At 43.5% G+C, this 18,247-nt stretch overlaps 1 protein-coding gene and 1 long non-coding RNA gene across 3 annotated transcripts in view; one reads left to right on the plus strand and one right to left on the minus strand.

Annotated features, from left to right (window-relative positions):
* Positions 1 to 2,194: 2,194 nt before the first annotated feature.
* kmt2e (lysine (K)-specific methyltransferase 2E) overlaps positions 2,195 to 18,247 on the plus strand; it is a 35,884-nt gene continuing 19,831 nt past the window's right edge. The window contains exons 1-2 of one of the 2 annotated variants that reach the window (XM_026997441.3): positions 2,195 to 2,553; positions 14,124 to 14,308. In XM_026997441.3, the coding sequence (XP_026853242.2) occupies positions 14,238 to 14,308 (71 nt within the window). In that variant the 5' untranslated portion in view covers positions 2,195 to 2,553; positions 14,124 to 14,237. The remainder of the gene's footprint in view (positions 2,554 to 14,123; positions 14,309 to 18,247) is intronic. The other variant, XM_035527875.2, reaches the window with a different exon arrangement.
* LOC145659718 (uncharacterized) lies at positions 10,721 to 14,115 on the minus strand. Its single transcript, XR_014125834.1, has 2 exons — positions 11,651 to 14,115; positions 10,721 to 11,065 (listed from the first exon to the last, which is right to left on the minus strand). It is a non-coding gene; the product is annotated as an uncharacterized LOC145659718 (long non-coding RNA).

Below are 18,247 nucleotides of genomic sequence, written 5' to 3' on the forward strand. Positions count from 1 at the left end.
CTTTATAGCTTCAGTGAACACCGCACTTTTCACCAGCGACAATCCCAACACCTCTAAACGCGTCTAAAAACCCAAGACCCTCATCCTAAATTAGAACGCTATAATTCGCATGGCATAGATAATCTACGCCACCTGGAAAGTATGATAAGATAATAACCCCACGAAGTAGCCGCATGTGTGGGACACCTGCCCAGTGACGCAAGGACCAGGGGCCGCCCACTTCCCCGCAGACGGAAGAGCGCAGCAAAGGACGAGGCTGTGAAGCTCTTTTCTGTCCAAAAACAATGGATTTTTGTTTTACCTACTTCGATAAATCCCATCTTTAAACGCATAGTAATGCTAAATATACAAAGAAAAAAGTGCGTTCATAAGGGAAATAAAACGTTGTCACGTAGTGAGCGTAATTCGTTTAAAGGGCGTCGGATCTCCGGGTGCGCCTCTCGCCCCTCACAGCTCAGAGCCCACCCACGCGGCACTCGGATGATGTCACCAACAGCCAACCAGGTCCGGGAACGCAGGACGGCGGGAGCGCTATTGGTCAAGGGCAATGTCATTCAAACTACTGAAGCGGCACTGGGTGGGGTAAACGCGAAGAACGTCGCCATTTTTTTTATCCTGCGAAATAAACAAAGAAGCTTATCGACGTTGATAGTATACCCTGGCTTCCAGCTCTGCTTTGATCTTGGTCGTCTCAGTGTCCGGCTACCTCAACGTCCGCAGCTTAAAATGTTGAAAATGTAATTTGATCGAAGAAAATAAATCCTGCGCGAAAGCACGACATAATTGTCATTTTTTATTTTTTCCCTTAGAAAAAACGTAGGAACTTCTTTGTACTGCTTTGATCACAAGCGGCTTGGTCAAAATTGCCTGCTTCGCCTCGCTATTTCACCTTCAGCGCTTGCGTACGCTTTACTCCTTCAAGTGAAGGCTAATAGTCACAGCTTTATACCGCGAACTGCGCATGCGCAAGGGGATGCGGTTTGGCTGTGTTTAGGTGTGGGGGAGGGTAGCTGTTTGGGTTGAGACAGTCTGCTTCAAACCTGGAGTTTAATGCAACAGCAGAAAATTTGTTTCAATGCAAACTTGAGAAAGGGACAAAATATTTTTCAGTTAGTAACTTTCGATGTAAAGACGACTCTCTTAACCTAGACAGAACAGGAAATAAGATCAAGCCTAAACATTTTAGTGAAATAATGTAACTTGCATTTCTACAGATAAAGGTATTCTTAACTGTTAAGTACTGAATACCAGCAACCTTTAGCTCAGTAGAACACTGCGCCTGTATAAGGGATTACATAATAAGATTTGCTTCCTACTCGGGTCTTATAGGTGCTCAATTCATCCCGGGGCCATGGCTCAGAAACATTCTTACCATCATGCCATCTTGCATAGTAAAAACATGCCGCGTCTATATAAACTATTTGAGAAATAAATGTTAAGACAACAAAAAAGGAAACGGGCATTCTGAATTTCAACTTCCTCTTCATTAAGACATAAAGAGGTAACTTTCACTAACAGAATGAGTGACATTTCATGAAAAATCTATAAGGAGACAAAACTAGTACTGTGGCAATTTCCTTTCATTTAATCAGATTTAAGTAGAATCTCATGCTACACACCCACAGGCTACTGAATACAAAGCCGAGTGACACTCATGGTTGTACATTAAATTTAATGAAATATGTGGGGTTTCACTTGGTGTTTCATATTTTAAATATCTGAATACCGCTTTTAAAAAATTTCCCCTCTGCAAAATTTCCAGTTTCCGCAGCATTCGTTTTAACATGAAGTCCCAAGTTGTCATTAAGTGTACAAGGGAATAAACTAATATCATTAACGTGAAGGATACAGAGCTTCAGAATTAACCGGTAAATACACAAAGACAGCGGTGTATTGTGCATTGTATCCAAATTATTTAGCGGTTTGAATATTCAAGACTATGTTCGAGCCTGTAGTACCAAAAAATAGATCAGTCTACGGATTAGAACAAAAAGAAAACCATTTTCTTTTTCCAGGACAAGCCAATGAGAGAGACACACACTGTATATGGAGTGAGGAACCTAGCATACTACTACGCGTAGACTGGAAGAAAACACGCTTTACCGCGGATGAACCCTCCTCCCCGGAGCCCCTGGGATTGCGCGCTGGAAACCCCGCGGAACCTATGGGCGGGGCGTGCGATGACGGGAGAAGGGGGGGTCGTGGGGGAGGCGGGGCTACGGCAGTTCTGCCAGGGCCGCCATTTTTGCACAGGGAAAAGAGACAGGATTGAAGGGATCCAGTTTCTAACTGTCGGCATAGGCAGGGGAAATTAAGAGGGTCAAAACTGACCAAAACTACGCGCCGAGTTTGTAAAACTGTGGGTATAATAGGTTTAAATAAGAGAGCACCCGTAACGGTGGCGGTGTTAGTTTTAGCGTTTTCAAAATCTTCTTTATACATCCGCAGTGGAGACCGAAGAGTATTGTTTTGGTTGTGTGGAAGAACGGGTGGCGGGGGTCTCACCCGTGTCCCCTGTACCTCCATCCACAGCTATTACAGTGGACATTAAAGGTGAGTGTTTCATCAGGTCATACAGCTATCCATGTGCTGCCCCGGAATCGTGGTTTGATCACAGTAGCTCGTCACGTTACAGCATATCTCGTTGGCTAACGTTCACTGACTTGCTTGAAGTGGCTAAGTCTCATGGCTGTGTGGATGCTGCTAGGTTAGCTGGCTGGGATAATAATGAGGTTAGTTACTTTTAGATGTGTAAGTTATTCCTAGTTGTGGTGAACGACCTTATTTCGTGGCATAAATACCTCTCATTCGTGTTTTTTGGGGGCTGGTGAGAATGGCAGCTAGCCAGTGGTGTCAGAGCGCACTTAATTTAGCAGTCGTCGGTGCGGCTAACACTAACACTATCTAGCTTGCTGGCTAGTTCGTAAGCCTTGGACACAGACACTCTGTAACAGACCACTTATAGCAACCGAGAAACTCCTCTTGTCTATTCGTGCTGTTTGCTGGAAAAGTGAATGTCAACACGGCCAGGTACACTCGTTTGGAAAAGTAACGGAAATGCATTCGTAACCGTGTCTCGTAGCTATGGCTAAACCTAGCAACAACCCCCAAGTCCCAGCTAGGTTAGCTAGCCACACGAAGCGCTGACAGTCCCGGGGCAAGGTAGCCAAATAAGAACAGAGGCTTCCCTATTTCGTGTAGGAAAGGACGGCTCGGTGGATGTTTCGGTGCTCTTATAAACTCCATGTGTTTCAAAAACGTCTTGTTTGGACGCAGACCACCGTGTTTCTTATCACAATGGGAGACGCGTCTTTGCTGTCTCGTTTCAAAGCCAGGCTGTGTTTACAAGTATTTTAGATGGCCGGATACATTAGTAATGCAGACACGACAGCGGGGACCTAGGCTTAAAGTGTAAAACAGGCCAGCCGAGCTCGCTGGGGCACCGACCAACAACGGGGCTTTTGTTTACTACGATCGTCAGCCCGGATTATTAGAACTATCCGCAAACCAGGCATATGCTGTACATTTACCCACGGGGAGGAAAAGGTTCATACTTTTTAAAAAATTCATCACGCAGGCTGTAAATATTTCTGATCTTTAACCCAAACCAAGAGTCGTCCTCCGCTACTCCTTGAGCTTTATAACATGGTCATGTCAAGCGCAAGAAGCCGTTTTGCTTTGTAGCCGCATTAACGTGATTTCTCAGATGTCTAAGTGTCTGGTAATGGCTAAGCTAGCTGGCTGTGTGATTGTGAGGTGCTGCAAACGTGGGGGAGGGGGCAGGCTCCAACACCAGTAGCCGAAGAGCTAGTTTAGCTTTGAAAGCCAGTCAACACCACCAACTGCGCAATGCTTTACCCAGTACACTGTATTCCCGAATTCAACACAACGCAACATGTATGCCAGCAACAAAGCGAATAAGTGTCGAAAATACACTAGCTTAAATACTTTTAGAGCAGAAGATAACGTCGGCAACCCGGTCCGTAAATTCCGTCTGCGTATTAACTTTAGCTGGTTAGCTTAGCCGTGGATCCCCCTGCCGTCGCACACTAGCTAGCGGAGTAGTTAGCCCAGTTTCATTTGAGTGCCCCCCCCCCTCCTCCTCCAAAAGCTAGTAATATCGAAAATAATATTCTGCTTGGACGACAGCCTTGATATTTGTCGGAATTTGCCAGTAAGCTCGTGTTGTTTGAATGCTGGACAGCTAACAACAAACGGCTAGCCAGCTAAATTTTTTTTGTTAGCTAGAGCTGACTAGCTGTCGTCGTCAGCAAGCTCTGCTAACTCGCCAAATAGCGCCGAAACAACGTCTATCCTGCATAAGTAATTTAGTGACAAATTTATACTTAAGGAAGCAAAATTGAAATGTGCGACGGGCTGTTGGCTGGGCTATTTTCCTCCGATTTCAAGGACTCCCCCCGACCAAAAGGCTTTCCTTGCCGTCCTTAGTGAACGCGTTATGAAAATGGCGGAGCTAGAAGTGATGGCTAATGTGGTCATCCCTCCACACCCCTGTGTCGCCCGGGCTGACTGCAGCGCCAACACACTCACGGACACGCAAGTGCACAACATGCTCCGCTGCGAGAAGCCGCAACACAACCCCTCCAATATTGGGGAATATTTTACTTATATATTTTACGTGGTTCACCTAGTGAGTAGCTTGGCTCGTTCACTGATGACTGCTCTCAAACAACGTGCTAACAGTAATTCCGGACCTTTGGGAGGGGGGAAATCGCTTTGAGCGAATTCACCGAGTAAAAAAAAATAATTTATATATATATATATATATATATATATAAGTTTGATCATTTTCATTCAAACTATATCGGCGGTTCATGGTGTTTAGAGAAGCAATATCTTTTTTTTTCTTTTTTTTAAGGCCCGTATTTTTGATTGACACTAGCAATATTTAATTTCGTGGATAACAAAAATGCAGTTGTGACTATAGGTTGGTCTGTTTGAACGTGCTGAACTGTGAGCTGTCATTGGCAGATTCTCATATGGCTGAGCTACATAAAAGCATAAATATGCAGCACTTTGTGAGAAGAACAATAGGGGATTTATTGTGGCCTCCATCATTTTGCCCTCACTCATGCTTTGTCATTCACCACAGCTCAAAATCCTATCTAAAATCAACCAATCTTTTTTTTTTATATATACATTTAAAAAAGCGACACTCCAGTTAAAAATTATTGTTCATGTAATGGGTAGCTGTGCCTGCTAGCATTCTTTTGTCAGGTGTAATTTAGTGTGTGCAGGGAAATTACACAGTTATAAGGTTGACAAATGAATAAACAGGATATGAGACTTTAAGAGCTTTAAAATGACACTCATTCTCACTCTCTTGTAAAACTACTTAACCGTTATTTATTGAACTTGGTTTTGACAGCCCCTGTCCACATAAGTGATACATTTTACTGCAGCACTGGGAGGTGGGGAAGAACCAAATGGCCAGGTGTGGGTCCTGTTTATCTTGTGATCTTCTATCATGGTCTTTCTCTGAGTGGCAGGAAGATGTATACACACATCCGAAAGAATGCATTTATTTGTTTGAATGGTGTGATGGAGTGAACACAGCATGATGTTGCAGAAAGGTCATCCTGGGCTTTCTTGTAAGGCTGGGTGTTTGGGCTTGTGGGTGCATGTCTGCAGAGACCTCTTTCACCTATAACCCACTGACTCTGGCTCCCAGTTCTGGCAATCCCATGTACTGCATTTTTTTTCCTAAGTTTTTCTTTACTCTGAACCTGGAGTGTTTGAGGTGCCAACACTAAAACGGGCAACCGAGACAATTGTTTAAAGCACATAAAACTCTGCCTATACAACGAGGATATTTATTGATTTAGTTCTCATCCGTCTGTGTCTTTAAATCCAAGGTCACAAAAAGAAAGGCTTCGTCCTGATATATAATTAACTATTAAAATGATTTCAGCTGGCCTATAATTATACTGATGGGAGTGAAGACCAGGCCTCACTATCTCTTGGAAATGAGCCTTAGTACCTTTTCTTTGTGCTGCTTCTCATGTATGGGTGTAGAGGTACTGAAGTGGTCAATCAAGCAGCTTTAATCTGGTCTTATTTCTTCTTTGACATTGACAAAGACCCTGTAACGCCCCCTCTCCCCAAACAACGCACACAAATACCCTAACTCTAAATTCACTTGCACAGGATTGCAATTGGACTTTGGAATGTATATTCTAACCAGAGGTGATTTGCTGGCTTATTCAGAACTTTGTCTCCAACTGAGTCAGAAAAGTAGCCCAGGTGTGGCATGTCATGAAAGAAGGAACCTGTAAAGTTGAACATCACATGCCCAATATAGTGCAGCAGCATACTGTCTCTGTTGACCCGGAAACCATCAAAGTCTCTCTCTATACCCCCCTTACTCTCTCTGTCTTTGAGTCTCCCTATTCTTGATTGATTTTACTTTCTTTTTGCTCTCTTGTTAAGCTTGTCCAAAGCAAATATGCAGGTCAATTTAATAGACTTATCTTCAAAGGTTTTTTTTAATTTAAATGTTTTAAACATGGCATTAATGCACATGGTTTTGGTGTCCAATTGAAGTTAGCATGTGCATGCACCTATTCCCTATCACAACACATTTTGCTTTACTGGATGGGGTTTAGTTATTTAGTTTAATGAAAAATTATTAAAAATTGTTATAGCTTAAGCGTTTCACTGTTACCAAAAGAATGCAGCTTGTGATGAAACATACATAGTGTGTGCAGTAGCTTGATAATGCTTACTTCCTGGCAGAGGAGGAGGGCCAAATGAGTGGGTGCATGGTGGCGTGACATCATCAGAAGCCATTGAAGGTGTGTGAATATGGCATTTCAGTTATGCAGGAGTCCCTGTTTTGCTCAACATAGGCCCTCATACACAGGCTACTAGCACTGTGCAATTAGTCATATAATAATCATTATCGCAGGTTGTTATTGCAGTCTGCCATATGCCGAAGGCAACGTTTGGCTCAGTGCATTGTACTTACTTGTAACCCATCAGCAGTGCAGTTAAGTGTTCTTTGTTATGTGGGGGAACATTGTTAATGGGGGGGACTTTTCACCTGAGTAAGTGCATGTCTCATTCATAAGCTTAGCATGGGAAGGGAGAGTGCAAAGGCAGGCTTTGTGCTCCTCCAGCACTGGGTTTGAGCACTGCTTGCTCAAGGGCAGAGTAGTAGTGATCAAGGGGCATGAGGACCATTCACCTACTGGTGCAAGGCCCTTTTAGAAGTGGGGGTGGGTTTGAATAAAGCCCACAGGCCTATTTCAAATCAGTATTCACTGAGCTGTATGCCAGGGTACAGTGATTTCCTCTAATTGTCTATTATAAATCAGTACCTAAACCTTTGTAGCTTTGTAGTTTAATTTATGTTACTGAAGTCAGTGGATTAATTAGCCTGCTTGTATGTGTTGAGCTATAATATATTGAGTGTCTTTACCATGGATATAATTTGTTAATGTCTCAAACGTTGTTGGTGTGGACAAGATGTGATTCCTGGTATTTTGCAATGATACATAAGTCACAGTGCTTCTTATTGTGAGCTGATAAATGTGTGTATGTACAAACATTTTGGAAGGATTCTATATACAGTTTCCAATAAAAATAATAGGTATTCAGTTGGTATGACATGCAGTTTGATATACAGAGTAAATGCTGTTGTGTCAAATGGAAGTTAATAACTGTTAAATATCATTTGGAAAAGTGCATGTGCTTACAGAAAAGTGATTCCTGCAGTGGAGAATGGGGAGCACCACACCATTGAATCCTTTCAGATGTACGAAAACACTGATCAGGTTATATCAGCCTTTCCTTGGTGTGAATGTTGGTTGTGTTTTTTTTTTTCTTTTTTTTAAATATAAAAGCTTAGTCTGTCTCCGGGGATATTGAGGAGGTCTTTCTAGTTTATAATACGAAACCTGAAAAGACTGCTGGTAACCTTATTACAATCAAAGATTGTAAACTTGATTTGCACAGCTATATATGGTACAAAGTATATTAACTTTCCTTCAAAAACGAAACAGAGCCATGCTTTAATCCGGTAATTGTACTTAAGCCTTTCCCGTCATCAGATTGGTAAATCTCTCACAGTGGCGTTATTGACTAGTCAGCATTGTTAGATCCTGGATGGGTTGTCAGAGCCTTTGACCGAGTTGTGACAATTTGGCAGAAATGGGGCACAGGATTAGGAGTTGCTATATTCAATGGGGGGCGTGAACTTTAAAAGGCAGATCCTGTCAATTCAATTCACTTCTGAGTGGAACAATGTCATGCTAAATATTGTGGTGGTGATAATCTAACAGTAAGTTTGGTCTGGCAGTATTAAATCAAACCAGTATTATGTGTATGATAAACAATAAAGCATTTGCTTACTGACTGTACTGATCAAACTCTGTGCATATAATTGACTTTACAAATGTACCGGATTAACAGACATTCTAAGACTGTAGACCACTGCATGGTGGTTGCTAATACTAAAACATCCATATTTAAATATTATTTATTGCTGAAGTGTATTAGAGCAAGGGAAACATGTAATGAACCACACCTTTTCGTCACCAGAACTGGGATTATTTTAAAGAATATTTGGTTTCTGTTGGTAGGATATACATTTTTACTCCCCCATGTCTTGTAATTGGTTCTGCTAACTCTGTTAATGTAACAGTTTGTTTTACCACCTGTTAAACACATCTGTAGACCAAATAGAAGGAGGGAAATAGTCAGTCAGCTGTGAACTATACAGTTAGTTAATACGATGATAATGAATGTTCACTGCAAGCTAAGAAGTCAGCTCAAATAAATAGATATTTCAGTATGGCTTAGATATTGTTTCAGGCAATAGAAATGTTTTTCTTAAAATTAACACCTAAGTTCATCATATTGTAGCCAAGTAAAATGTGTTGTTTTTCACATTATTTTGATTGTTTAATGAGGAATGTTTGAAGTTCCATCAACTACATTAACTAGCAGAACCTAGTGTCGCAACTCTCTTTATCTGTGGTTCCGGTGCGTGGCCGTGAGGCCAAGAGCACTTTGTGAATGTTTGCTTGTTGTATTGACAGAGGGATGGAGAGTTGAAGTGTCCCTACCACCACCATCTCCAGCCCCACATCAGAGAGAGAAATCAAGCGACATTAGAATTAAAACAGGGATAAAGATCATGAGTACAGCAGGTGGCCGAGAATCTTCCTGTCTCGGGTGACCTACCTGCTCATGCTGCACATACACACCAACATGACGACAAAAATAAACACAAACACCACTGATGGGTGAAGAAAATGGACTCTAAAATTACTGTGTTCTCTGCCAACAAATGTTTGAATATAGCAGCTTAAGAATACTTATCACACCACAGCACTAAGCTTGTCTCAGAAAAACTACTGAAAAACTAGTCAAATAGACCTGCATGTTATACAAAGGTTCATTGGTTCCCAGTGTGTGTTTTAGTGAGCTTCCCCAGACTTAACACACCTGATTTAAGCCACTGGTTAATTATCAAGCCTTTCATGAGCAGGGTCAGGTGTGTTCGAGCCAGGCAAACAAATGTTCAGCGAAGGAACGATTTTAGCTTAAAGAAGCATTTACCCACTCGGAATGCTAAATACATCCTCAATGTAAATGTCTGTTACCAACAGCTGCATTATAGTGTACTAATGTACCACATTTTGGTGTACCACTTAGGTTTCAGAACACCAAACATTTAAACTGGCAATGCCTTCAGGGTCTTGCTTGAACCAGTCTTCTGGTAGTGAAGGCTGGCTAGGAGAGGTGGGTTAGCTCTCAGTGCTGGGATGCCTCCTTAGGGAGGTCCGACAGGCCTCACGTGAGCAGCACAGAGGGAGGTGCGGTCGGCTCGGGTAACCTGTTTTTGTGTTGTAAAGCTGTAACCGAGCTGGACTCTACCTGCACGACAGGTGGCTCATAGAACAGCCATACCAGGCTGCAGCTGCACTTCCTACACTTGTTTTAGCTTCCTGTTGCAGCCTCTCTCTCCGTGTGTGTGCACATGCTCAAATGAATATGCGCATGTGCTAGAATGGTATAAACTAGGCATCAAATTGATTATAGAACTTTGGCCTAATAGGCTTTGACTGGACTTGACTGTTCTTTTGCCCAGTGGCACCAAACTCACCAATTGACTTGGACCACCCCTCCCTTAACAAGGCAGAGGAGTATGTTTGTGTGTGAGAGAACGATGGAGAAAGAGACACGTTTATCCTCTTGAAACCCAAGGCATAGTGAAGCCAGAATCCTAAAGCTTCAAAAAGCATATCCATAGTGTCATGAGAAGGTATGGCACTGGATTATTATTTATTACAGGAGAGACTTTTTTGGATACTGTAGTGGTCTCTGTGTATTGAGTTTTATCAGTATAGATAATGGTAAGGCTCTCTCTCTCTTTTTATATATTTATATTTATATATATATATATATATATATATATATATATATATATATATATATATAAAAACATCTCTCCTAAGGCCATTACTGTGTGATTGCTCTCTGGTTCTGGTTAGTGTATGCTCCAGAGAGATGGAGTCATGGAAAAAAACAAGCAGCGGTCACAGTGAGATTTCACTTTAGTATGGGAGAATGGAGACTGATCAGCTGGTTTGAGAAGAAAGGGGGCATTAGTGATGTAGCAATTTACACACGAACAGCTTTAGATTTATGGAGAGCTCAGCTTACACAGAGGAATCATACGTCAGGCAGTATATGTTTTTTGTTTTATCCATGTATTTGTGTTTTTGTTCATATTCCATGTATTGATGCATCTGAACGTGTGTGTACATGTGCGTGCATGTGTTGGTGTGCCTGAGTCTGGTGACTCAGCCTGTGAGAACAGTATGAGGTCACATCAGTCTGGGCTTAGAGGTTCGAAGCCAGTGTTGGAATGTCGCTCTATTTCTGCCTCTCCTTGCTGGAAATCAAACAGTAGCCAGCCAGGAAAAAAGGGGGAAAAAATACGAGCCAGAGACAGAACAAGCTACAGAAAGCAGCTGGGCTTCCCTGCCTACAGCACAGAGAAGCGGAAAGGAGGCGTATTCTCCAGCACTGACTCCTGAGGGAGAAAAAGAGAGTGAGAAATGGATGGAAGAACAGGGTGTTGAATTGGTTGTAGCTGGGCGTTTTGGGTTTAAACCTCAATGCCACATCATGTGGGAGGCGACCATTTACACTGAAATCCGGGAGGACTGCGGAGAGACATGATGTATGACTACCTTTGGACTATCTTTTCACGTTCCGTTTAATTTGGCATCCAGTCCGTCTGCCCGCACCCGCCGTCCAACCCCCATTTCCACACTCCACCCCTCCCTTCCCCTCTGTGTGTAGGGTTTATTTAGGAAGTGCAGAAGGGAGGGAGAGAAATCCGGTTTGGGGGTGTGTGTGTGTTGGGGGGGGGGGGGGGTGCTGTCTACCCGGTTTCTTTGCGCTGCTTCTTATCTAAATGACAGACAGCAAAGTTAAAGGGGGTGGGAGGGTCCTGGGGCAGGCCTACTGCCTCACATTTAGGCAGGAATGTTCTACTGCACTTTACTCTCTTTATTTCCTGTCTCTGTCCTAGCAAAATTAGTCAGTCTCTACGTGTGTGTGTGTGTGTGTGTGTGCCAGGTTGCTTAGTTAAAATGAGTAAAGGATATCTAACCTGTGCGTGTGTGGGCCAGTACGCATGCGTGCATTCTTGAGCAGTGACGGCAGGCTTGCCCTGCTGGAGCAAAGAAAAGGAGATTGTACCAAGAAGGTGGAAAACTTAACAAGACCTTTTCATTTCAGAGGAAAACACTATTTACAGTCAAACACACAACTGCCCTGTCTTTTAATCTTTGGGTTGTTTAAGAGCTGGAAAATGTCCCAGTCCCACAGAAATAAAGTGCCCAGAGAGAAAGACCTTTCCTCTTGTGAGCAGTGGAACTGAAAACAGCCTAACAGTATACACTGTATTGAGAGATGCACATAGAGGTACATAGAATACACCAATATGATGCACACAGACCTGTGACAGTCAGTATTCCAGTGTGTTCAACTGATATCTCAGAAACTGTTGTAATAAATAGGTGACTTAATATACAGTGTTGGATCAAGTTAAACTCATTCAGTCTGCAGCGTGTATAATGTTGCCTCTGAACATACTGGCTTGCATTGTACCACTGACCGAAATAGAACCAGCTTAAAACTATGGAGATTTTCAGCCCTCCAGTCCACTGAGTTTTCTAGTGGTAGGTGAAGGCATCTGGACATGGAGCGTAATCTTAAATGTACAAATGTTCTGTACTACACATCCTTCCACTGTTGGACAACATTTCTTGCACAGACATGGGCTAATTTATCTTCAGATCAACACGCTAAAAGCAGTCATGCCCATATAGGGAAACATGGATGCGGTTAATTCAAAGTTATCTTTACAGTAGAAATGAACATGCATGTATCCTGCAGACTTGTTTTCATAGAGTACATGGTGTTGTGCTTGCGTGTGGCTCAGAGATTCTAGACTACTAACCTGGTAACGGGTTATCTTTTCCCCTTGTCTGTCTGGCACATTACCAATCATAATGGAGGCAAATCTACAGTCTATTCTGTCCTGACATATGCATGTCTAATCTAATACAATTCCCCCCCCCCCCCCCCCCTTCCTTCAACGTTCTTTCCATTTGTATTACTATAGCTAATTAATGTTGTGCCTAAACACACAATCCTAACCCTAACCTCAGTAACCAAATTGCAATCGATGTCTGTTGTTTAAAAAAAAAAAAAAAAAGGAATTTTCGTCTGTTTAAAAAAAGAACCTCTATCGAGGACCAATGTCAACTTCATCTCCGCGTCAAATCGGCGTCTCTTTGCTCGGGTCATTTGGCTCCAGAGACCGCTGAATGCTTGGCCAGACAGGCGCTGGCACCACACGTGTGTGTGCAGCTCCACCGTCAAACTGCGATGCCTCCGTCGCCATCCTGCTGGTGCTTGTAAGCGAGGTCTGTCGGTGTTGAGCCTCCCCACCAGGATTAAAACGGGATTGGTCCGGCCAGCTGTCAGTCCTGATCCCGCCTCGCCGGTGGCTCCGCTGCCTCCGTCTCCCTCCTCTCTGACACCAAGCGGTGGTTCATTATTTATTTCTTCGCCTTTCCGTCCGTTTCTCTCTTTCAGCCACAACCATTACGCACACAAGCTGTTAGGGCTCTTCATCTCCGGAAGAGCGAACTGAGAACAGACACGCTGTGCGTGCGTGTGTGTGTGTGTCGGAGAGAGAGAGGGAGAGGGGATCTCTTCATGAAAATATCCACAGTGGTCCCGTTGAAAGAATGGAGAGGGGGGAGGGCTGCCTCCATGTTGCGTTTTCTCTTCTTTCCATTCATGGCGGCTGTGATTACAGTTGCTCCCCCTTGTGGCGGTAGTATGTCGGCGCACCCGGTTGCCATTTTGCGGTGGAGGCTGCACTCTGTTTGCGCAGTTTGTTTAGTCACGCCATCTTTCTTGTCAGCTGATTTTTTTTTAAAAAAATTTCCCACTAGCCTAACATTGCTTCATTTCACACAGTCAGGTTTTTAATGTATAAAACAAAATGGCAGAATGTCAATTCTGACTTTCCTCTTGGTGGTCGCTGATCATTAATAATGAATATTACAAGATTTCTAGTGTGTTTAGTGTCTTCCTGAAATAAGATACCATGTTAGTGTGTGCCTTATGAACATTCTGGGCCATTGCTGATGATCAGAAATTTTCGACTTTGTGATATTCATTTGTGTTTAAGTCTTGCTAGTAGCTTTGTTGTTGTTGCTGGTAAAGGGAAGAAAATGTTTGATTTGATTAAGCAGGTTCCTCTCTGCTGGCTGATGGAGAAGCTTTTCTCTGGTATTTGAATGCCTCTTGTTTTTCTTCACTGAATCGAAAGGTTCTTGGCAAATGAGTTATTTCCTGTATACAGGCGCACTTGTATTTCTCTGGTAGTTTTGCATTGCCTCTGTCCTGCTGATGCAGGTGTCCTGCCTTTTGTGAAATGTAATGTCATTGTTTAAATGACGGTACCAAGGGGATTTTGTGCAGACATACTAATGCGCTTGTGCTCTCTCTCTCTCTCTCTCTCTCCTCTCTCCTCTCCTCTCTCTCTCTCCTCTCTCTCTCTCTAGGCCTTGTGGATGCACTTAGATGTGTGCAATGAGTCCTGTGGCTGGCATGCCTCAGTATTTTGGATTGCTGTGCTCTGGACCCAGTAGGACACGAGACTCCCAGCACAGAGCGTCATGAGCTTGGTCATCCCAGTAGGGGTGGACACGGGCAACACCTCGTACCTGGACATGGCTGCCGGCTCAGAGTGGGTTCTGTGCCCCCGCCCCCAAATGCTCTGTCTCTTCCGTCTCCCTCCCTCTGTCCAATTCTCTTTGTGATCTTAATGTTCTCAGACTGTTTTCACTTTGTCTTGTCCTCTCTTGTGAACACAAACTCGCTCGGTCATGCTCTTCCTATCTCTCACGCTTTCACCTTTACTCTCACTTTTTGATTTACTAATGTTGTTCTCTCCAAATGAGTCCTTCTTTTTAAACATTGTCTCAATGTCAGAGTCTGTCTCTTCTTAAAATTTTGTTTTTGTTTTGAATGGGTTTTAGAGCAAATGTTGGAAGCACTATCTGCTCCCTAGAACCTAGCCATATACCTTCTGTGATGAACCACAACTATAAATTGGTCTTTACTCTTAATGAAGATGTCTTTTGTGAATAAACAGTGCTTGTGTTGTGCATGCCGATGCTGTTTTTGCTGTAAGTCAGATTTTGCCATGGCAACCGTCTTGCACACAGTTTCAATATCTCATAGATCACAGTAGGTATTGGCAGTCTAAAGGATATAGAGGGTGTCTCCTATATTCTTCTTGACTGTTAAAATTAGTTAGTTGAAATGACAGTCTTTCAGGTGTTTTAAATAATGGAACGATAAGCATTTTCATGGAAGAAGAGTTTTGTTTTGTTTTGTTTTTTTTAATTAGAATAAATAGAATTGTTTGTAAGCAGTAAAAGCTAAATGAAAGGCATACATATTCATGGCCATGTTTCTCTTCAAAAAAGCCAATCCTCTATCCTCTTGTCCAACAGCAAGCCCCCCCCCTGCCTTTGCCTTGACAGCTTGCGTTGCCATGGCACCCTTCCCTGCCCTGTGCAGGGCCTGTCTCCGTGGTAGCATTCAGAGTGACAGCTGGCTCTTCGGGCTGCCGTAGGCTGCTTAAGAGGCCGTACGACACTCGCCTTGCCTCACCGTCTTTTAGGTGTCCAGGCACATGCCTGTGTGGTTTATTCTACAGGATGCTAACAAGCTTGAGCTAAAGGCCCAACACCTGCCAAAAGGAGGGGCGGGGGTGTGGGCGGGGTGAGAGAGTAGGGAGGAATCGGGGAAGGATGACATTTAAAATCATAGTACATGTAAACTAATAAATGTCCCATGATATTGCTATTAAATTGCATCCCACTATCCTGATGACTAACACAGATCAGGAGGTTGTAAACAATTCTTCCACAACACGGATATTGGAGATATGCCATAGGGTATATATTATTGTCATACCTTCCACCTTCTCTGCAGACCATGCTTCAACTCTCATGTTTTCATCTTATCTGAATACTGTGGGTGTGAATCTCCAGGTCTGGTCTGAGAACAGGCTTTAAAGCCCCAGGGATTCTAAATCCATGATTGCTTTATAATTGGGTTAATGTTTGTCTTGTGGTCACACAATATGCATTTACAAAGTATGAATTATTGGTGACTTTCCAAAGTGTGCAAGTACTTTGCCAAAATTTCTCCCCTTTGAGGTAAAGTGGGCGGTCTTGGTGTTGGATAAAGCTTGCGTAAGCTTTACCCAGTACAATCACAAAGGCAGATGTCGCATGTTCCTCCCACATAACATTTATCAAAACTGTGCATTCAAGCTCGAATGGTCTCATTCAGTCTGAGCAACATGGAGTGAAGGCTAACCTAGTAGGCACAGCCTGCTGTGAGAACTCTCAGAATATCACCGTGGTATGTTTGTGTGTGTGTGTGTCGGGTTAAACCCAGCTTGTGCTATTGTTTAGTTCAGTTTCAATGGCATAGCAGTATGGGAGTCATGGACAGAGGGTTATCAAGCAAGCACGACAATTAAATATTAGCACCTTGCCTGCACGGATGCCTCTGATCAGTGAATTTAGGCTTTCAGTAGTTTGTCATATTTCCATGTTTTATTTCCTTTTGTTTGGCCATTCAGACCTTACAGGGTGGTTAAAAGAAGCTCATGTTTGGCATCCTAAAACATTTTTAACATTGAGCATGAGGTTGCCTAGGACTTTAAGTGTTTCCCATGCTGGCGCAGGACGAATTGCCTGTCAGGGTCACCGCGCACAGAACTGCTGCAGCAGGGGTTGTCATGGTTACAAGGCATTGTGCATCCCAGTGATGTGGACAGGCTTCCCTTTAAAAACAGCACTGGAGTATGAGGAGACCTGAAATTCCTTTTACCAGTGACACATAGTGCAGGGAAGTGTGTCTGTGTGTGCGCGCGTGCGTTTTATTTCGTACCCACAACGGTGTTGTGTGCTTGCCAGTCCCTTATGGCATCAGTTAATTGCCATTGTAGGGAATGTGAGCCCTCCAAAGTGAGGGCGTTGTCTTTAGCTGTGTTCTCGTCCCTCATTTCTCTCAGAATCCCTCTTAACGTGCGAGTGTGTGAGAGAGAGGGGAATTGTCTCTGTTCCATATTAAGCTCTGGCTCGAGCCGTAGGCTATGATTAGCACAAACCTAGCTGTCATATCTAATTGGAGCATCAGTTACATCTCCTCTCTCTCCATATCTCTCTCTCTGGTGTCTCTCTTGTGCTTGACAGCTGTTATGCTTACTCTGAAAGTGATGTTTTGCTTTGCCCCCCCTTTATTTATTTTTTTCCTCTTCATGTGCCTCTGTTTTTCGATTTCTGTGTTGTTTCTCTCTCTTGTCTGCCATTCCAATGATATTTGTCTGGCTGTGACTTTGGTTCCTGTTGAAAGGCCCCATCGTTCAGCCAGCTATGATCACTGTAAAGTAGGAAATCTACCCAGAGTGTCTCGCTGTCTGTCTCACTCGCTCTCACTGTCCCACTTTCATTCTCTCCTTCAATCTCATTGATTACTGCTTGTCCACACAGTGTACAAGAAAGCCTTGATGAAATCATTTATTGACTGTCGCACTGTTTGACTGCTCTTTTTCTGCCTTGCAGTCTTGTTCTTGTTTCTCACACACACACACACACACACACACACACACACACACACACACACACGCCCTCTCCAAGCTCCACCCCACAGGTGGTCATGTACTTTCACTTTGACACTTGAGCTGCTGCAGACGCGGCAACTGTTTGAGGAAGTGTGAGCGCGAGAAAAGGAGAGTGAGGGGGAGAGAGAGCACGAGGTGGAAAAGGAGCCAGCCAGGTATAGTACTCCATCAATTAGGAGAGAGAGAGGAGAGGGAGAGAGAGGAGAGGGGGAACGAGAGAGGAGAGTAGAGAGAAATAAAGAAGGAAGGCATCTGAAAACGCTTGTGCTAAACGCGTGAACACGTGTGGCTGTACTGATAAGGACTTGCCTAGCTTAGTTCTGTTCCTCTCGTTTTGAATCCTGTAAGTCAGCTCTTAGGAGAGGTGCGTTTGTGTGGATATGGGCTTGGCTGTTGCTTAAATTGGTAATTGAATGCCTAGAACCAGTAGGCTCAGGACAGGGACACTTTTTGTATGACCTTGAGGAAGTTAATGTGTGTCTGGAGGTGCTTCCACAAGACGGGCTTCATTTTCAGGAATTAGTAGAGCTCCAAATGGTAACTAACACTGAAGATGGCTGGGAGCCCTGCCACCACGCTCACCCTATAGTCCACTCTCTCTGCCTGCCTCTAGTTGTTTCTTTTTCATTTGCTATTTTTCTCTTACGCTTTTTCACTTTTTCCATTTTTTTCTGTTTTTCCGTCTCTTGCTGTCCCCGCTCCACTCCCTTAAATCTTTTCCATCCTGCCTGTGTTCCTGCCTCACCCCCTGTATTCTGTTCTTGCCCCTTGTTGCCTCTCTGTTTCAGAAGAGGTGTAGTCATGATCCTTTGTCACTCCGATGGTGAAATGGCCCTTTCATCCTGCCACTGGCTGGAGTTGATCTACTGGTTTGAGTTATTTTAGCATGTGAATACAGAGGGCGTGTGTGTGTGTATATATGTGTGTATATATATATGTGTGTGTGTGTGGGGGGGGGGGTATTCAGACATTTGGTTTGAA

This window comes from Electrophorus electricus, chromosome 11 (genome assembly GCF_041902795.1).
Source record: "Electrophorus electricus isolate QZ-2024a chromosome 11, ASM4190279v1, whole genome shotgun sequence".
NCBI classification, from domain to species: domain Eukaryota; kingdom Metazoa; phylum Chordata; class Actinopteri; order Gymnotiformes; family Gymnotidae; genus Electrophorus; species Electrophorus electricus.